We start from the raw sequence: 23,082 nt of genomic DNA on the forward strand, positions 1-23,082 counted from the left end.
TATATATAATATATATATATATATATATATATATATATGTATATATATATATATATATATATATATATATATATACTATATATATAATTATATATAGGTACAGATATATATAGGAATATCTGTCTAAAAATACATAAAACATATTCTGCTGTGAAGAACATTGGAATGAGAAATATTTACAGTGAATACATAGTTAAACACTTCATTACATATACATTTTACATAAATATGCATGTTATATTACATATATATTACGTTTTCTACTTGACTGCAAAGAGCACTGAAAGTATATAAATACATAGGTATACACACATACATATATATATATATATATATATATATATAATATCACATATATATATATATATATATATATATACTGTATATATATATATATATATATATATATATATATATATATATATATATACAGTATATATACATACATAAATATATACACATAAACATAGACATGTATATGTATGTATCTCAATGTTAAAGCCCTTAGTCTGCCTTTTATTTTCTAACATCTGAGACCTCATATCTTTGAGCTCTTATAACTTTTTTATGCAATTTTTTTTTTTTTAAATAGTTTTATTAGATAGTGTGAGTGTAACTGTACTTTGTAATGTATATTTAATGTGTTTTGTGACACTTTTTTGTTTCCCGAAACAGTTAACCAGAACTCTTTTTCTACTTATTCTAATGTAAATCACAATTTCGCTCACACGTTCGCATTTACTTTCGACTTGTAAAACGAGCGCTCCTTCCAAACACATTCAGAGGTGATAAACCCTATATCGCTCACGCGTAACTGTTAGCGTACCATGCTGGTCCATTACACTGTTAGCTCACAGAAACAGTGACTTTTGAAGTGGGGGGGAAGTCGGAGTGGGGGGGTGCAAGTGAATTCTATGTTGTGTGATTATTTTATTAGGTTTATAATGCTGTTTAGCAAATGTTTTTGTTCATTTAACTTAGTTTAATTATATATTCTGTGTTGTGTGATTATTTTATTAGGTTTATAATGCTGTTTAGCTTTTAAAATCTTCATTTCAAAGCTTTAAAAATAATGTATTAGGTGTTACTTATGACAATTTTGAGAGGGACCTGGAACCTATTTCCCTCACTTCCCATTGACTTACATTATAAACTGGGTTTCAATTTACAACGGTTTCGATTTACAACCATTCCTTCTGGAACCTAACCCCGGTGTAAACTGAGGGCTACCTGTATATATATATATATATATATATATATATATATATATATATATATATAATGTCAAGTAGCCGGGGGCCCATCACTCCAACCTCTGTGGTGTAATAAGAACCTGCACACGATAGCAGATGTAAACTTGTCTTGAAGAAGGCTCATTGAAAGAGCCGAAATGTTGACTATGACTTTTCGTGTATAACATTGGAACTTTTCAAAATAAACATGATTTATTGTTCAAACTTCAAATCCTGTGAGTGCCCTCCTCCACTATTCTATATATATAGTCCAATGTACAATGCTAATAACCAAAAGGTCCTCTTGGTAAACTAAAAAAGACAATAACAGAAGGTGCAACTTGGAAAAAATCACCCCAAACAATGTCATAGATAAGTGAAGGAGAAATACAAACTGTGAGTTGTGACTGTAGCATAAAACTCATAACTAAAGTGCTAAAAAGTACACTAACACCCATAAACTACCTATTAACCCCTAAACCGAGGCCCTCCCGCATGACAAACACTAAAATAAAAATTTTAACCCCTGATCTGCTGCTCCGGACATCACAGCCACTATAATAAACATATTAACCCCTAAACCGTCACACTCCCGCCTCGCAAACACTAGTTAAATAATATTAACCCCTAATCTGCCACCCCTAACATCGCCGCAACCTACATAATATATTTATTAACCCCTAATCTGCCGCCCCTAACATCGCCGCAACCTACGATATATTTATTAACCCCTAATCTGCTGCCCCAACATCACCGCCACCTACCTACATTTATTAACCCCTAATCTACCGTCACCAACGTCGCCGCCACTAAAGTTATTAACCCTTTAAACCTAAGTCCAAGATGCCGTCCCTTAGATTCCGATCGGAATCAAGGTAGAAAAAATCCTATTGGCTGATGCAATCAGCCAATAGGATTGAGATTGCATTCTATTGGCTGATTGGAATGGATGTCTATTGGCTGATTGGAACTGATTGGAACAGCCAATAGAATGCAAGCTCAATCCTATTGGCTGATTGGATCAGCCAATAGGATTGAAGTTCAATCCTACTGGCTGATCCAATCAGCCAATAGGATTTTTTCTACCTTAATTCCGATTGGCTGATAGAATTCTATCAGCCAATTGGAATCTAAGGGACACCATCTTGGATGATGTCATTTAAAGGTACCTTCATTCGTCGTTAGTCCGTCGAAAGAAGAGGATGCTCCGCGTCGGATATCTTGAAGATGGACCCACTCCGCGCCGGAAGGATGAAGATAGAAGATGCCGTCTGGATGAAGACTTCTGCCCGTTTGGAGGACCACTTCTGCCCGTCTGGAGGACCACTTCTGCCGGCTTCCTTGAGAACATCTTGCCTCTTGGATGAACACTTCTCCCAGTAAGTGAATCTTCGGGGGTTAGTGTTAGGATTTTTTTAAGGGTGTATTAGGTGGGTTTATTTTTTAGGTTAGGGCTTTGGGCCTGCAATAGAGCTAAATGCCCTTTTAAGGGCAATGCCCATCCAAATGCCCTTTTGAGGGCAATGGGGAGCTTAGATTTTTTTAGTTAGGGTTTTATTTGGGGGGTTGGTTGTGTGGGTGGTGGGTTTTACTGTTGGGGGGGTTGTTTGTATTTATTTTTAAAGGTAAAAGAGCTGATTTCTTTGGGGCAGTGCCCCGCAAAAGGCCCTTTTAAGGGCTATTGATAATTTAGTCTAGGCTAGGGTTTTTTTATTTTGGGGGGGGGGCTTTTTTTATTTTGATAGGGCTATTAGATTAGGTGTAATTAGTTTAAATAACTTGTAATTTGTTTTTTATTTTCTGTAATTTAGTGTTTGTTTGTTTTTTGTGATTTAACTAATTTAATTTAATTTATTTAATTGTATTTAATTTAAGGAATTGATTTAATTGTAGTGTAAGGTTAGGTGTTAGTGTAACTTAGATTAGGTTTTATTTTACAGGTAAATTTGTATTTATTTTAGCTAGGCAGTTAGTAAATAGTTAATAACTATTTAGTAACTATTCTACCTAGTTAAAATAAATACAAACTTGCCTGTAAAATAAAAATAAACCCTAAGCTAGATACAATGTAACTATTAGTTATATTGTAGCTAGCTTAGGGTTTATTTTATAGGTAAGTATTTATTTTTAAACAGGAATAATTTAGTTAATGATACTAATTGTATTTAGATTTATTTAAATTATATTTAAGTTAGGGGGTGTTAGGGTTAGGGTTAAACTTAGGTTTAGGGGTTAATAAATTTAGAATAGTGGCTGCGACGTTGGGGGCGGCAGATTAGGGGTTAATAAGTGTAGGTAGGTTGCGGCGACATTGGGGGCAGCAGATTAGGGGTTAATAAGTATAATGTAGGTGGCGGCGATTAGGGGTTAATAAGTGTAAGATTAGGGGTGTTTAGACTCGGGGGTTCATGTTAGGGTGTTAGGTGTAAACATAAAATGTGTTTCCCCATAGGAATCAATGGGGCTGCGTTACTAAGTTTTACGCTGCTTTTTTGCAGGTGTTAGACTTTTTCTCAGCCGGCTCTCCCCATTGATGTCTATGGGGAAATCGTGCATGAGCACGTGCGACCAGCTCACCACTGACTTAAGCAGCGCTGGTATTGAAGTGCGATATGGAGCTCAATTTTGCTCTACGCTCACTTCTTGCCTGATAACGCCGGGTTTGTAAAAACCTGTAATACCAGCGCTGCAGGTAAGTGAGCGGTGAGAAAAAACTGCCCGGTAGCACCGCACAGCTCATAACGCAAAACTCGTAATCTTGCCGAAAGTATTTCATAACTCTTCTTTTATAAAAAAATGTAAACTACAGGTGTAGCAATACTATAATTTTAATGGACTACTATCTTAAATATATCAAAAATATTTTCTATATAATAAACTACAGATATAGCCACACTCTAATTAGACAAACTACTGTCCTAAATAAATACAAAGTTTCTTCTCTTTAAATTATATCTACTTTAAGTATATTTATTTATATACATAACCCCTAAACCGCAAAACCCCTACATTGCAATAAACCTATTTACCCTATTAACCCCTAAACCGCAAAACCCCTACATCGCAATAAACCTATTTACCCTATTAACCCCTAAACTGCAAAACCCCTACATCACAATAAACCTATTTAACTTATTAACCCTTTAAACTGCCAAAACCCACAACGCAAATAACTATTTAAATAACTAAGTACAGTACAATAACCTAACACCTCCTAACCTAACAACCCCTAACCTAACACCCCATTAAATAAACCCATATTACCTAAACTAATACATTCTAAAGTTACAAAACAAAAAAATAAGTTTACCAAGAATAAAAAAAGCTAACATTACATAAAATAAAAAAATTAAATTACCAAATTTATCAAAATTAAACCTAATCCCTATGAAAATATAAAAGACCCCCCAAAATAAAAAAAAACCCTAATCTAAGAATAAACTACCAGTAGCCATTAAAAGGGCTTTTTGCAGGGCATTGCCCCAAGATAATCAGCTCTTTTTCAAGAAAATACACAAAGCCCCCCCTAACTGGCTGATTTGAATAGCCAATGGAATATCACTTGCTCTCATGCTATTGGCTAATTTAAATAGCCAATATGATTTGAGTAGACCGCTCCGTGGTTTTCAGTCTTCAGTTCCGCTCCGCGCAGGATGTTCCTGGAAAAAGAAGAGGTTGCGCTTGGAAGAAGACTTCACCGCCTGGAACAGGACCTTCTCCGCCGAACTTCAGGAACCGTGAGTACCAACCTGGGGGTAGGACTTAGGATTTTTTAAGGTTTTTTTGGGGGGATTTGTTTTATTTAGATTAGGGATGGGCAGAAAAAGAGCTAAATGCCCTTAGGTTTTTTTAGTGTTAGGTTATTTTATTTGGGGGGGTTTGGTGGGTGGGGGGGGTTTTACTGTTAGGGGGGGCTTTGTGTATTTTCTTGAAAAAGAGCTGATTATCTTGGGGCAATGCCCTGCAAAAAGCCCTTTTAAGGGCTACTGATAGTTTATTCTTAGAGTAGGGGGTGTTTTTATGTTGAGGGGGTCTTTTCTATTTTCATAGGGATTAGGTTTAATTTTGTTAAATATGGTAATTTGATTTTTTATTTTCTGTAATGTTAGCCTTTTTTATTTTTTGTAAACTTATTTTTTTTTTATTTTTTGTTAGAATATATTAGTTTAGGTAATTTGGGTTTATTTAATGGGGTGTTAGGTTAGTGTACTGTACTTAGTTATTTAAATAGTTATTTGCGTTGTGGGTTTTGGCGGTTTAAAGGGTTAATAAGTTAAATAGGTTTATTGCGATGTAGGGGTTTTGCGGTTTAGGGGTTAATAGGGTAAATAGGTTTATTGTGATGTAGGGGTTTAGGGGTTAACAGGGTAATAGGTTTATTGCGATGTAGGTGTTTTGCAGTTTGGGGCTAATAGGTTAAATAGGTTTATTGCGATGTAGGGGTTTTGCGGTTTAGGGGGTCAATAATTTAAATAGATTTATTGCGATGTAGGGGTTTTGCGGTTTAGGGGTTAATAGGGTAAATAGGTTTGTTGTGATGTAGGGGTTTTGCGGTTTAGGGGTTCATAGGGTAAATAGGTTTATTGCGATGTAGGGATTTTGCGGTTTAGGGGTTAATAAGTTAAATAGGTTTATTGCGATGTAGGGGTTTTGCGGTTTAGGGGGTCAATAATTTAAATAGATTTATTGCGATGTAGGGGTTTTGCGGTTTAGGGGTTAATAGGGTAAATAGGTTTGTTGTGATGTAGGGGTTTTGCGGTTTAGGGGTTCATAGGGTAAATAGGTTTATTGCGATGTAGGGATTTTGCGGTTTAGGGGTTAATAAGTTAAATAGGTTTATTGCGATATAGGGGTTTTGTGGTTTAGCGGTTAATAGGGTAAATAGGTTTATTGCGATGTGGGGGTTTTGCAGTTTAGGGGTTAATAGGGTAAATAGGTTTATTGCGATGTGGGGGGTTGGCGGTTTAGGGGTTAATAGGGTAAATAGGTTTATTGCGATGTAGGGTTTTGTGGTTTAGGGGTTAATAGGGTAAATAGGTTTATTGCAATGTGGGGGTTTTGCGGTTTAGGAGTTAATACTTTGTGTAGGATTTATTTTTTGTTATATTTCGTGCGGGCGGTGTTTTTTTTTTTTAATACTTGATGCGAGTGGTTATTTTTTTTCTTAAATACTTTAATGTGGGTGATTAGGTGTTGCTTTTCTAATGCTCTGTATGCCTTCACTGCATCCCGGTGGATTGCGAAAATGGCAGGGTGGTGAAAGAATCCACCATTTTCGGAATTCACCTGGATGCAGCTTTGCTACATCCAGGTGAATTCTTTTGTCCTCGTACTGCCAACATTCCATTGAGGATGCGTGCGCAACTGCCGACGGCAATGGACATTACAAACGCAATTATAATATAGATTTAGTGCCTTGGTATTTTCTCAGCATTATTGTCGCATTTGACTTTCCAACCACTGCATTATCTTCAAATACTCCTCCTATCCTTGTAATCTCTAGAGATGTAAATTAAAACCCTGGACATTCAAAATGTTTTTCAAATCAGTTACACGAATAACAACCAGAAGTTTTCTGTGGTTTATATGTACCCTCTATGACCATACTAAAGAAATATATTTTATACCTTATGACCATTGCCACAAAAATGGTGTAATTGTGAACGTGTGTCACGTATGTTCCCTGTACTTTATACGCTTTTACGCTTAAAGGGACACTGAACCCAAATTTTTTCTTTTGTGATTCAGATAGAGCATGCAATTTTAAGCAACTTTCTAATTTACTCCTACTATCAATTTTTCTTCATTCTCTTGCTATCTTTATTTGAAAAAGAAGGTATCTAAGCTTTTTTTTTTGTTCAGACTATGGACAGAACTTTTTTATTGGTGGATGAATTTATCCACCAATCAGCAAGAACAACCCAGGTTGTTCACCAAAAATGGGCCGGCATTTAAACTTAAATTCTTGCATTTCAAATAAAGATACCAAGAGAATGAAGAAAATTTGATAATAGGAGTAAATTAGAAAGTTGCTTTAAATTGCATGCTCTATCTGAATCACGAATGAAAAAATTTGGGTTCAGTGTCCCTTTAAGCCACGTCTTAGTTTATTCTCATAATTGCATCCGTTTAATAGGTTGCCTTCAGCTATGTTGTGAAATTAACTTGAATGAGTTTCAAAGAAACACTTTCTTCCTGCTGGAACTAAACCTGTCACCACAGTTCTTTTGAAAGAGCAGTAACTTTGGTTATACATTATACTTTCCTTTTTTACTACAGTAAATCATTTCCAAAATATGTACTAATGTCTTTGTAGCATGGAATGTTAATATATAGCTTTTTGTGCATAATTAGTGGCTGGGTAGAAATTATTTTAAAAGGACCTTCTAGCGCTAGGCTGGGACTGTGTTGCTTTTTTTAAAAGGGACAGTCAAGTCCAAAAAAATCTTTCATGATTCAGACAGGGCATGTAATTTTAAACAACTTTTCAATTTACTTTTATCACCAATTTTGCTTTGTTCTCTTGGTATTCTTAGTTAAAAGCTAAATTTCTTAGACCTTGAAGGCCGCCTCTGCATTTGATAGTTTTTCACCACTAGATGGCGCTAGTTCATGTGTGCAAGTCTGTCAAAAGAACTAAAATAAGGGGGGCAGTCTGCAGAGGCTTATATACAAGGTAATTACAGAGGTAAAACGTGTATTATTATAACTGTGTTGGTTGTGCAAAACTGGGAAATGGGTAATTAAGGGATTATCTATCTTTTAAAACAACAAAAATTCTGGTGTTGACTGTCCCTTTAATGTCCGTATTATGTACGCCATTAAAGAAAAATATCTTCACCTTTTTTATTTCCTAGACTAACACTTTTACATTCCATGCGGTGGATCTATCGGCTGATTTGTTCTCAGCAACAACAAAAAAAGAAAGATATTTTTTAATTTCACCACAGTCACAATTTAGGGTTTTCAGCTGTTTCTTGGAACCGAGAATGGGGAGAAAAGCCTATTTTTAACATAGAGCTAAAAAGTTATAGCAATCCATTTTTTCAATACTTTTCAACAGGTTTTTAAGACCATTTTCTATTTATTAAATTTGATCCCCAAAGGTAGGAATGGGCAAATGTGCTGGAAGTGTCATTCCTTTTGTAGAAAGAATAGACCTGTGGACATTTGTTTTGGACAATCGTATGTTGATGAAGAATGAAAATCCATTAAAATTTGGTACTCTAATGTTATTTCCGGTTTTTGAATGATACTTTTGTTTTTGAATGTTCATAATAAGATTGAATATCCACATTAAAAATTTAGAATGAAACATTTGATTTAACAAATTTTATTCAGAAGTTCAAAAATTCATAAGGAATTTAGTTAAAAGGACAGTCAAGTCCCCAAAAAAACTTTCATGATTCAAATGGGGCATGTAATTTTAAACAACTTTCCATTTCACTTTAATCACCAATTTAGCTTTGTTCTCTTGGTATTCTTCGTTGAAAGCTTAACCTAGGAGGTTCATATGCTTATTTCTTAGACCTTGAAGGCCACATCTAATATAAATACATTTTGACAGTTTTTCACCACTAGAGGGCATTAGTTCATGAGTTTCATATAGATAACATTGAGCTCATGCACTTGAATTTACAGAGTGAGCACTGATTGGCTAAAATGCAAGTTTGTCAAAAGAACTGAAATAAGGGGGCAGTCTGCAGAGGCTTAGATACAAGGTAATTACAGAGGTAAAACATATATTATTTTAACTGTGTTGGTTATGCAAAACTGGGGAATGGGTATAGTGTTGACTGTCCCTTTAACTGATGCATAATAGATACACATAAATTATTTTGAATGCTTCTCTTTCAAATATTGCATAATTTGAATATTACATTTAAAGAAAGCATTAGTAATACTATTACAAATATATTGATTCGACTTTTTTGAATTTGGATATTGCATAATTTGAATCAAATTATTAGAAAAATTAGATTAGAATATTACATTTAAAGAAAGCATTAGAATACTATTACATTAAATGAATGTTAAAATGTTGTACAAAACATTCACCCATCCCTACCTAATGGCACTTGATAAGTCCCGATTTGGCCTTTTTTGACATATTTTCAAGTATTCCAAGACAATTTCAAATCATTTTATTATGTTGCAAGGTGCTCTTAAATAGCCACAGGCAACATTTTGGATGTGTATTTGTATACACGGTCTAGATTCATTAAAACTCTACTCATCACTATTGTATAGTCCATCTGCATTGGGCAGGGCACAAATTTGCATATGTCTAAGTATTGAATATGTGATATCCCGTACAGCTAACAGGATCTGCAGGAAAAGCAAGAAAGGGGAATCTTGACCGCAACATCTAGAAATCACAAATTCACACTTGCATTGTTGTAAATGTCAGTTTCAGTGCAGTTGTCTTCATAAACAGCATTTCAAATAGAATTGTGTCTTCGTGACCAAGATTTCAAACAGAATTACATCTTAAAGACCAGGATTTCAAACAGAACAGTGTCCTTGTCATCCGGGATTGCCATTCCATCTTGTTTGTTTGTGACTGAGGTGAAAGGTATTTTAAAAACTAGAAGGCTAAGAAATTGTGTTTTAATTAAATGTGATTATCAATATTCAGATCCTCGTGTCACAATCTATTTACAGTAGAAATTGGGCAATGACAAAACCCGTTCACAACATTTTTGCTGCTACATTGTTGCAATGGAGCAAACCTTGTCACTTAGTGGTTTCACACTTTACAGTGTGGAAATTATTCAAATCCAGTTTTAGAAGATGAGAAAAGCTGCGTCCTTGTCTCTCTATTAGAAACCGGTAGCATTCTTCTTGATTTCAGATGTATGTCTCGCCAAACCGAAAACAAAAGTGTTTGTTTAATGAATGATTGGAAATAAAACAATACTAAATAAATATTTAATATTAAAAGTGTCAAATAATTGTCAAGCAAACATACCCAGAATACCCATTATGCCTAAATAAAATTATTATTCATATAGTTTATCCTAATCACGAGAGATTCAGATTACAATAGGTAAATCTCACACATGTAAATGATCAATTCTACACAACGTACAAAGGGGTTAATGCAAAAGAACTGTATTGTAACCTTAAGGGGATGAAATGGTCATTGTATATGTCAGCTTTGGTTGGATTTATAGTTTCAATCCCAACAACAAGTACTTAACAACCAGAAACACATTTTCAGGAACTTTTCTAGTGCAAACTCATTAGTGGTTGTGGGCTTTAAGCAACCAAATTTTGTATTGTGATTACTCGAAAGCACGCTTCCCATATAGGCCGAAACTGAAATCTTGTCATTGGGAGTCTTTTTCGGACAGATTGTAATTAACCTTTATATCGCCAATCTTGCATGTGTATGCAGCTACTTATTGCTATCTATGCACCATACATACGCTTGATTGAAAGGCAAAAGTGTGCTCAGTGCAGATGCACCGATCAGCAGAAGTGAGTAGAAGTGGGTGTATGATGCCAATCTCAGAATTAAAAACGGCAACGCTGCTGTGCAGTACATACATTATATGGCAAAGTTTCCTTAAAAATGACCAATTATGTTTGTGGGCGGAGCTGTGACAGGAGGGATAGGTCCATGTGGGTGGGAGATCGGTGAGGATGGGTGGATTCAGGCAGGTTCGGGGTGGAGCCACAACAATCCATAACTGAAGAAGCTGTGTGAGGAACAGCAGGCGGACCCCCCAGATAATAACAATCCAGCAATTTCTAGGGCTGCTAGGAGGTATGCTATATACCATTGTTTCTCAATTCCTGAACTAGAGCTCAGGTGAAACAGTCAGCTGATGGGTGACAGCAGGTTAGTAACCATGGTTACTGATCAGCTGATTATTTCACCTGTGCTCTAGTATAGATGTCATGAAAATCTGTCTCGTTATGTGTCCCGAGGACTGGAATTGGAACACTTAATGTGCTTTTAAACAAGACAACAAAGAGATTTGTTTAAGTAGACAGAAACAAACAGGCATAGTGGTCTATATAGATGCAAAGATAAGCATTGGATGAGCAATCAATCCATTAAAGGGACAGACTAGACCCAATACTTCTTACTTATTGTCACATACCAGACAAGCATATTGCAACAGGTTCCACATATATAAGCTTGTAAGATGTACATTAAACTTTTAAATAATCGTTTGTTAGCAGATAAAAATGGCCACCAAGTACCGCCAACAGCTTTCTTCTGGTTTAGTTAGCTGTTTTCTTGTATGACAGCTTAGCAGTGCACGTTTAATATTTTTCAGTTAGCTATTTCAAATTGCACAAATCTGCGTGTGCGAGTAAAAAAAACTTATTCATGAGTCAATCATGATTTGAGAAGCTTAAGATACCAAAATATACAAGCAATGGGTGGGCATCGCTTGGTAGCCCTTTTCGGGTCCTAATAAACAATGAATATTTAAATGTTTCATGTACTTCATTTTACAAATTTATAGATGTGGGACCAGCTGCAAAATGCTTCTCTGTTATATAACAATAAGTAACCAAAATTATGTATTGGGTCTAGACTTTCCCTTTAATACAATCAGCGGCTTTGCTATGGATGGATATTAAAGCCTGAATCTGAATATATCTATGGTTTAAGTTAGTATATTTTTTCTTTTATGTACTCATGCAGTTCCACTTCCCATGGTGCATCACTGATCATTGGATATAACTACCCTTGTTGCAATTCATAAAGAAAACAGTTAAATTCTTACCATTTCAAAAAATTTGAAGAAATCTATATTTGCATATAAAATGTCTTCAACCCTTTGTAACCTCTGCTGAGACAGTAAGCACATTGCATTACGCACGGTGTACATCGCTCTGCGACTGCTGAAGATAAGGAAGCGTTCCAGCAACGTCTGGCTGCAGGCTATATCCTTCAGAGTCAAATCAGGAATTCCAGAGGCAAACTGTAAAAAAAAAATCTGTATCAGTCTTGAATAAAGTTTATTTATTACTTACATGTGTGGCAAAAACTGAAAGTGTTTAATGAATATTATCAAATCACACAAACATTAGTAGCCTTGAAAATGGTCAATAGTATCATTTATATTGTATGCCCTCTCTTTTTTGGGATACATGGGTAATATGCACAACTTGGTAAAACAAAAATAAAATTTCATAGGGTCATGAAGCCTCCAATTTTTTCTATTGTTTTGGTGATTCAGACAAAGCATACAATTAAAAAAAAAAATAAATAAAGGTTTCCAGCTTACTGCTATAATCAAATTTACGTTATTCTCATGGTATTCTTTGTTGAAGAGCATACAAGGGTAGGTTAGGGTGCAGCTGTCAGGAACCTGTGCTCCCATCTAGTATTCTTACAAACACTATGCTGCCATATATTGATCTGGGCACGAGCCTACATTTGAATTTGAAATAGTGTTTCTAGTCTACAATTGGGTTTTATAAATGTAATATTTGAATTTGAATGTGACATTCGAAAACTATAAATAACATTCAAAAATCGAATTTTTAAGAATATTCGTTCTTATCAACATTCTATTATGTAAATCGAATTTCTACAATAACATTCGTTCTAACATTCAAATTAGAAAATAAACACATTCGCCCATCCCTAATTAATATGAAGTAGTATGAAAAAATATTTTTTAATTTGGCACAGAAACAATTCCTGGTGCATCCTCCCCAAATGACTAAATGAAAATGAAAATAAAATTAGAAAAAAGTGGGCTTTTGGGGTACAACTCACATTAAATATGATATCTCTAAAAAAGTAACTTTTAATTTAAACATTAAAAAGATAAAGTGAAAAAGCTTCTTTGTAATGTCAATAACACTCATATATCTCAACTTGTTATCCCCATATATGATAATAATATTCCCAATAAGGGGTTGGATTACGTGTGGAGCACTATTTAGTACTCCCACTTGAGCGATAACATCGGGCTGTACTCATATTAAAACCTAACACCCATACTTGTACGCTAACACAATCACGTATATTAAAGAGCGATAAACCCCACAAGAAATATTAATATTTACAAATTCCAATGTTCTTCACATAGAAGAATATGTTATATTTATTTTTTTAAGGACCAGTTAATACAGAAGATTTGCATTATCACAAATGCATGCTAACAATGCAATACAATAGCACTTAGGTGCCGATTTATAATTTGTCGGACAGACATGATCCACTGTAGCTGATCATGTCCGCCCAACATCGATAAATGCCGACAGCATACGCTGTCTGCATTTATCATTGCACAAGCATTTCTCGTGAAATGCTTGTGCAATACCGCCCCCTGCACATTCGTGGCCAACCGGCCGCTAGCAGGGGGTATCAATCAACCCAATTGTATCTAATCAGGCTGATTGCTGTCCGCTGCCTCAGAGGTGGCAGACGACTTAAGGAGCAGCAGTCTTATGACTGCTGCTTCTTAACTTATGTTTCCGGTAAACCTGAAGGCTCGCGCGAAAACTGCTGCATTCGCAGCATAATATATCGCCCCCCCCCTATCTCAACTTCAAATGAGAAGAGTTTTTTCTGACAATTGTCAAAGTTACGTCTATTTCCACTCCCACTGCATCATGTGACAGCCATCAGCCAATCACAAATACATATATGTATATTCTGTGAATTCTTGCACATGCTCAGTAGGAGCTGGTGACTCAAAAAATGTAAATAAAAAAAGACTGTGCACATTTTGTTAAAGGAAGTAAATTGGAAAGTTGTTTAAAATCTGCTTGTTCTATCTGAATCATGAAAGTTTGATTTTGAATTGAATTTTGACTTGAGTGTCCCTTTAAATAAATATTTCTATATACAAGTAGAGAACCTTTCATCCAAACTGCTTGGGACCGGAAAAGGTTTAGATTTCAGAATATTATGGATTTTGGAATATTTCTATACTTGCATCTGTAATTTGTAAAATGGGACAGTTTAGATAGGAGATGGGAACTAGAGTAAATAACAATATCTTATTATATATTACAGTTCATGCTGTATATGCAGCCCAAAGATAGTTGTATATATATGTTAATACTTTTGTATACAAAGTACCATGAGAAACATTGTACCTTACTGTAATTATTTATGTATTAGTTGTTGTTTTAAATAAACATAAACTATAATATATATATATATATAATTTTTTGTTAAATAATATGTCTATACCTATATATAAATGATTATATGTAGATATATACAGATATTTATAGGAATATCTATTTTAAAATACAAAGAACATATTTCCCTATGTGAAGAACATTGGAATGTGAAATATTTACAGTAAATACATAGTTAAAATCTGCATTAAATATGAATATTTCATAAAAATGATTTATTATGTTTTCAGCTACTTGACTGCAAAGGGCTTCAATGCACTTATATATATGTCTATATATGTATACATCTGTATTTATTTGTTTATACGTGTATAAATGTATGTAAATACATATATACACACATATAAATACATAAATACATCTGTACACACATACAAATACATATATATATATATATATATATATATACACACACACACACACATATTTAGACATGTATATCTATGTATCCCTATGTTAAACCCCCTTGCAGCACCTTTTTTTCTAACACCTGAGACCTCATATATTTGAGCCCTTATAACTTTTTAATGCAATATTTTCTTTCTAATTTTTATCAGGCAGTGTTATTGCTTGCCTGCAACAGTTGCCGCACCACTCTTAATCCAGCTCTAGATTGGCAAAGGTGTATGGTAGAAATAATATATTGTACACTTGGGCAAAGGTTATTAAGATGCTCTAATGTCATCTATTTCTGACCAGGAATATATTTAAAGGGATAGTCTAGTCAAAATTAAACTTTCATGATTCAGATAGAGCATGCCATTTTAAGTAACTTTCTAGTTTAATCCTTTATCAATTTTTCTTTGTTTTTTTTTGCTATCTTTATTTGAATGTAAACATAGGAGCCAACCCATTTTTGGTTTAGCACCTGGGTAGCGCTTGCTGATTGGTGGATGCATTTAGACACCAATCAGAAAGTTCTACCCAGGTGATGAACCAAAAATAGGCTGGCCCCTAAGCTTTCATTCCTGCTTTTTCAACTAAAGATACCAAGAGAATTAAGAAAAATTGATAATAGGAGTAAATTAGAAAGTTGCTTAATATTGCATGCTCTATCTGAATCATTAGAGTTTAATTTTGAATAGACTCTTACTTTAAAGGCACGTGTGCACAGTAGCACCTGTCTGATCATCTATTTCTGCTTACAAATAAGCTATAAATCACAAAACGTAATCTACAATCTGCAGTGCTGGACTGCCATGTTTCTGCATAAAGAATTTGAGTTGTATGACATAATCTGTTAGATAGGTTCCCCTAGGCAGCTGGAAAATGTACTCAATGACAAATTTGCAGTTTTTATTTTCAGTGGTGCATCTTAAAGTGATTGTAAATTTTCCATGTTTTGGAAGTATAGTAATGTAGACAATCATTATATTAACCATACCGCCACTGTAATTTTTTCATAAAATTAGTAATCTGTTTTAAATTTACTATTCAAAATATGGTCTATTTACTATACCTGCTCCTCCCACTCTCTACTTCCTTATTTTCCTCCATATTACGCATACAGCGGTCCCACCCGCTGTTTACGTATCGTCAATGCACGCTCCCGTTTCATTTTACCATTGCGCATGCGTTAAACCCGGTTTCAGCTGTCAATCAACATAGTATTCATTGAATCAGTACATTCAATGAATACTATCGTTGCGAAGCGAAGGAAAGCATCTCCGACTCCTACCCCAGCCTGTAATACCGCCAAACAAAAATATAATAACCAACGATTGTAAGTCTATTTTGCAACGTAACTTTTGATTTTATTTTTCTTTCTCCTGGTATAATGGTTCTGAAATGACAGCAGTCCGTAATGTAATGTATTGCGCATGCGCGAAATGTGACCAAGCTTTCGCAAAGCATCAGGGAAGAAGAGTCTAACGCAAGCGCAATAAGGAGTAGTGACGACATCCTAAGGGGTTGGGTCCCCCTGTGGTTAGAACCGTTATTGGTTTGGAAGACGTCAATGTAAATAACCAAGAGTGAGCGCAAATGCCGGGTGGAGGATTAAAATGACGATAAATACAAATAAATAAGAAAAATAAAGGTATATACTAAATTGTTAATAATTTGATGAATGAAACTCCTGGGTTTTTTAACTAAATGTTACGCCGAACGTTAGTCAGGAAGCGGACTTTACATTCACTTTAAGAATCTGACATACCTGGAATGTTTTTAACACTTGATCTTGAACTTTGTATCAATGTATGATTTACAAATACTGTCACATTGTGATTAGTCCCTGACATACTTCATACAGAATCAACATGCTTATCTTTTGAGAGGGTAACTGAATGGAATGTCTATTGTCACAAATGAATATGGGGAAATGAGAAATCATCCGATTGGAACTAATGCTAGGGTGGATATATTTGGTTACCTAATACTGTTTTTCATTTTAAATATAAATGTACGCTTCAGTGGAAGAGATAGCTTTGATGATTAGATGTTAGGAATAATGCTGGCTTTCACTACACACTCATAAATACAGAGACAGATGATCGCTAATGACTCCAGAGAGAACTGCAATGCAATAAGTTGCATCAGATACATTTTAAAGTCTGTGACTGATTAGCAGACTATGAAAACTCTCTGATTTCACTTTAAAATTATATTTATTAATAGGCATGTTATATGGCTTCCGTGGGTATTTTAGTCAGTGGCACATGTGGGGTTAAGAATAAGCACTATAATATCTGTGAGTGGAAAAACATGACAAAAAAATAAGGACTGTCTGCAACAAAACATTTTTATTGTTTAAAAAAGATAGATAATCCCTTTTATTATCCATTCCCCAGGTTTGCATAACCAACACTATTATATTAATACACTTTTTACCTCTGTAATTACCTTGTATCTAACCTCTGCAAACTGTCCCCTTATTTCAGTTCTTTTGACAGGCTTGCATTTTAGCCAATCAGTGCTGACTTGTGTATAGCTCCATGAACTAGGGCTGTCTAACTGTGAAAAACTGTAAAAATGCACCGAGATAAGAGGTGGCCTTCAAAGGCTTAGGAATTAGAAAGTTTAATTTTTAAATATCAGGGGTGTAGGGGATTTATTGTGATTCAGAAAGAGCATGCAGTTTTAAAGGGACAGTCTACAAAGTCTATTATTGTTCAAAAAGATAGATAATTCCTTTACTACATATTCTTTTTTTATTTGCTTTTAACAACAGGAGACTGCTAGTTCATGTGGGCCATATAGATAACATTGTGCTCACACCCAAGGAGTTATTTAAGAGTTAGCACAACACAGTATAAATGCAAGTCAATAGATAATAAATAAATAGTCATGTGATCAGGGGGCTGTCAGTAGATGCTTAGATACAAGGTAATCACCGAAATAAAAAGTATATTAATATAACTGGCGATTATCTATCTTTTAAATCAATACAAATCCTATTGTAGACTGTCCCTTTAAGACACTTCCCAATTAACTTCAATTATAACATTTTGCAAAGTCTTTTTATATGCACACTTTCTGGGGAACAAGATACTACTGAGCATGTGCACAAGCTCACAGGGTATACGTATACTAGTCTGTGATTGGCTGATGTCTGTCAGATGACATAGGGGCCAGAAAATGGGAGAAAAAAACAATCTAGTGCTTATTTGAAATTCAAAGTAGGTGTCAAATCATTATCCTTTTATTATGCACTTATTAACTATGCAATTCTACTGCATTGAGTGTGGTCCTTTAAAGATATCACAAAGCAATGGAGCTGACAGGGAAACAACCACTGATAGCTCATGCCTTTTTTTTTTATAAATTCCTAAAATAGACATAAAGTTGCAATAAGTAAATGGTCTTTAAACAGTTTCTTGAACTATACCTAGGTGTTTAACACCCACAAAGTGGGTGAGCTGGAGGGCAGCTAAACAACAGTGACTGATGACTACATACATATGCCTTCCCTGATTGGCTCAGTAACCAGTGGTGTATTCACGCTACAGAGCTGGTTTTAAAAGGGAGAGTAAACATACAGCTAGATTACGAGTTGTGCGTTAGGCTTAAAAAGCAGCGTTGGCCGGTCCCAACGCTGCTTTTTAACGCCCGCTGGTATTACGAGTCTTGAAATTACAGACTCTCCGCTCACTTTTTTGGCCAGACTCGGAAATACCGCAAATCCACTTACGTCAATTGCGTATCCTATATTTTCAATGGGACTTGCAAAGCGCCGGTATTACGAATCTGACCAAAAGTGAGCGGTAGACCCTCTCCTGTCAAGCCTGGTACCGCATTTTAAAGTCAGTAGTTAAGAGTTTTACACTACAACGCCGTAGCATAAAACTCTTAACTAAAGTGCTAAAAAGTACACTAACGCCCATAAACTACCTAATAACCCCTAAACCGAGGCCCCCCCACATCGCAAACACTAAAATAAATATTTTAACCCCTAATCTGCCGAACCAGACATCGCCGCCACTATAATAAATATATTAACCCCTAAACCGCCGCACTCCCGCATCGCAAACACTAGTTAAACATTATTAACCCCTAATCTGCCGGCCCTAACATCACCGACACCTACCTACATTTATTAACCCCTAATCTGCCGCCCTCAACGTCGCCGCCACTATATTAAATGTATTAACCCCTAAACCTAAGTCTAACCCTAACCCCCCCTAACTTAAATATAATTACAATAAATCTAAATAAAATTACTACAATTACCTAAATAATTCCTATTTAAAACTAAATACTTACCTATAAAATAAACCCTAAACTAGCTACAATATAACTAATAGTTACATTGTAGCTAGCTTAGGGTTTATTTTTATTTTACAGGCAACTTTGTATTTATTTTAACTAGGTAGAATAGTTATTAAATAGTTATTAACTATTTAATAACTACCTAGTTAAAATAAAGACAAATTTACCTGTAAAATAAAACCTAACCAAAGTTACACTAACACCTAACACTACACTATAATTAAACAAATTAACTAAATTAAATACAATTAATTACAATTAAATAAAATTATCTAATGTACGAAAACAAACAAACACTAAATTACAGAAAATAAAAAAATTACAAGATTTTTAAACTAATTACACCTACTCTAATCCCCCTAACAAAATAAAAAAGCCCCCCAAAATAAAAAAAAAGCCCTACCCTACACTAAATTACAAATAGCCCTTAAAAGGGCCTTTTGCGGGGCATTGCCCCAAAGTAATCAGCTCTTTTACCTGTAAAAAAAAAAGTACAAATCCCCCCCCAACATTAAAACTCACCACCCACACAACCAACCCTACTCTAAAACCCACCTAATCCCCCCTTAAAAAACCTAACACTAACCCCTTGAAGATTACCCTACCGTGAGACATCTTCACCCAACCGGGCAGAAGTGGTCCTCCAAACAGGCAGAAGTCTTCATCCAAGCCGGGCAGAAGAGGTCCTCCAGACGGGCAGAAGTCTTCATCCAGACGGCATCTTCTATCTTCATCCATCCGGCGTGGAGCGGGTCCATCTTCAAGTCATCCGACGTGGAGCATCCTCTTCATCCGACGGCCGACGACTGAATGAAGGTTTCTTTAAGTGATGTCCTCCAAGATTGCATCCCTTCAATTCCGATTGGCTGATAGAATTCTATCAGCCAATCGGAATTAAGGTAGAAAAAATCCTATTGGCTGATGCAATCAGCCAATAGGATTGAAGTTCAATCCTATTGGCTGATCCAATCAGCCAATAGGATTGAGCTTGCATTCTATTGGCTGTTCCAATCAGCCAATAGAATGCAAGCTCAATCCTATTGGCTGATTGCATCAGCCAATAGGACTTTTTCTACCTTAATTCTGATTGGCTGATAGAATTCTATCAGCCAATTGGAATTGAAGGGACGCCATCTTGGATGATGTCACTTAAAGGAACCTTCATTCAGTCGTCGGCCGTCGGATAAAGAGGATGCTCCGCGCCGGATGGATGAAGATAGAAGATGCCGTCTGGATGAAGACTTCTGCCTGTCTGGAGGACCTCTTCTGCCCGGCTTGGATGAAGACTTCTACCCATCTGGAGGACCACTTCTGCCCAGTTGGGTGAAGACATCTCACGGTAGGGTGATCTTCAAGGGATTAGTGTTAGGTTTTTTTAAGGGGGGATTGGGTGGGTTTTAGAGTAGGGTTGGTTGTGTGGGTGGTGGGTTTTAATGTTGGGGGGGGTTGTACTTTTTTTTACAGGTAAAAGAGCTGATTACTTTGGGGCAATGCCCAGCAAAATGCCCTTTTAAGGGCTATTTGTAATTTAGTGTAGGGTAGGGCTTTTTTTTATTTTAGGGGGCTTTTTTATTTTGTTAGGGGGATTAGAGTAGGTGTAATTAGTTTAAAAATCTTGTAATTATTTTATTATTTTCTGTAATTTAGTGGGGGGGGTTTGTACTTTAGATAATTTTATTTAATTGTAATTAATTGTATTTAATTTAGTTAATTTATTTAATTATAGTGTAGGGTTAGGTGTTAGTGTAACTTAGGTTAGGTTTTATTTTACAGGTCAATTTGTCTTTATTTTAACTAGGTAGTTATTAAATAGTTAATAACTATTTAATAAATATTGTACCTAGTTAAAATAAATACAAAGTTGCCTGTATAATAAAAATAAACCCTAAGATATCTACAATGTAACTATTATGGTTTATTTTATAGGTAAGTATTTAGTTTTAAATAGGAATTATTTAGTTAATTGTAGTAATTTTAGCTAGATTTATTGTAATTATATTTAAGTTAGGGGGGTTAGGGTTAGGGTTAGACTTAGGTTTAGGGGTTAATAACTTTATTATAGTGGTGGAAACGTTGTGGGAGGCAGATTAGGGGTTAATAAATGTAGTTAGGTTGCGGCGACATTGGGGGCAGCAGATTAGGGGTTAATAAATATAATGTAGGGTTCGGCGATGTTGGGGGAAGCAGATTAGGGGTTCATAAGTATAATGTAGGTGTCGGCGATGTCGGGAGCGGCAGATTAGGGGTTAATAAGTGTAATATTAGGGGTGTTTAGACTCGGGGTTCATGTTAGGGTGTTAGGTGTAGACATAAAATGTATTTCCCCATAGGAATCAATGGGGCTGCGTTAGGAGCTTCATGCTGTTTTTTTGCAGGTGTTAGGTTTTTTTTTCCAGCCGGCTCTCCCCCATTGATTCCTATGGGGAAATCGTGCACAAGCACGTTTTACCAGCTCACCGCTAACGTAAGCAGCGCTGGTATTGAGGTGAGATGCAGAGCTAAATTTTCTCTTCGCTCACTTTTTTGCGGTTAACGCCGGGTTTGTAAAAACCCGTAATACCAGCGCTGTCTGTAAGTGAGCGGTGAGGGAAAACGGTTCGTTAGCACCGCACCCCTGTTAACGCAAAACTCGTAATCTAGGTGATAGTAACTAATAAACAGTGATATGTAAATGATGCCATCATGCGGCATAAATATATTTATTTTAAGTGCATTTATGTTGCATATTTTTAAAAAGGACTTTGCTTATTGTTGTGTGCTAGTTGCATCATTTAAATTAAACTCTTTATTAGTGATTTTATTATTATTATTATTATTATTATTATTATCATTATTATTATTTATGTTTAAATGGAAATAAAGGTCACAATTGAAATGTACATGTCTGCATTTCAATTTTAAAAAAGAAACATTTTTTTTTAAACATACTTCTAGTAATAGTTATTACTGTTTCAGTAGCATATGCAGATATGCTTTGAGGATCTGTGCCCCAGTATTCAAACACCATGCCTGCTAAAAAAAACTGCCTATGGGGTGCCTCAGTTACATTAGACACACATTGAATCGTGTATCTCACACATTTTTCTTTCATTATTCAGACAGAGCGTGTCATTTTAAAACAACTTTCTATTTTTTTTTCCATTATCATTTTTTTTCATTCTCTTGATATCCTTGGTTAAAAAGCAAGGATGTACGCTAAGGCGCATGCACGTGTCTGGAGCATTATATAGCAGCAGTTTTGCAAGAATGTTATCCATTTGTACTAGAGGGCAGCACTATTTCCTGCCAAATAGAGCTGAAGATACTTACCTAGGTATCTCTTCAACACAGAATATCATGAGAATGAAGTAAATTTGATCATAGAAGTAAATTGGAAACTTTTTTAAAAGTCTGAATCACAACAGAAAATGTTTGGGTTTCATATCCCTTTAAATCACAGAAACCATATCATAATGGTTGCTTCTGGTTATTGGTGAACAAATCACAATCATTATGATATGGTTTCTGTGATTTATTTATATGACATGTTTGAGATATTATAGCACCAGTAAATATAGTAGATTTGCATTATCAAAAATGCATGATAAAAAGACAATGCAATAGCACTTAGTCTGGACTTCAAATAAGTAGTAGATTTTCTTCTGACAAATTTCAGTTATGTCTATTTCCACTCTCCCTGTATCATGTGACAGCCATCAGCCAATCACAAATGCATACACGTTTATTCTGTGAATTCTCGCACATGCTCAGTAGGAGCTGGTGACTCAAAAAATGTAAATATAAAAAGATTGTGCACATTTTGTTAACTGAAGTAAATTAGAAAGTTGTTTAAAGTTGCTGCTCTATCTGAATCATTAAAGTTTAATTTTGACTTGAGTGTCCCTTTAAGTTGTACTGAAGGGTACTATGCCTTAAAGGGACACTGAACCCAAATGTTTTCTTTCATGATTCAGATAGAGCATGACATTTTAAGCAACTTTTTACTAATTTACTCCTATTATCAATTTTTCTTTGT

The 23,082-nt window shown here is 35.2% G+C and overlaps 1 protein-coding gene across 1 annotated transcript in view; it reads right to left on the minus strand.

The window, feature by feature from the left end:
• ABCA4 (ATP binding cassette subfamily A member 4) overlaps positions 1-23,082 on the minus strand; it is a 382,609-nt gene that overhangs the window by 307,471 nt on the left and 52,056 nt on the right. The window contains exon 6 of the mRNA XM_053693132.1: positions 11,981-12,178. Coding sequence (XP_053549107.1) covers positions 11,981-12,178 — 198 coding nt within the window. The remainder of the gene's footprint in view (positions 1-11,980; positions 12,179-23,082) is intronic.

Source organism: Bombina bombina, chromosome 10 (assembly GCF_027579735.1).
Source record: "Bombina bombina isolate aBomBom1 chromosome 10, aBomBom1.pri, whole genome shotgun sequence".
Lineage (NCBI taxonomy): Eukaryota > Metazoa > Chordata > Amphibia > Anura > Bombinatoridae > Bombina > Bombina bombina.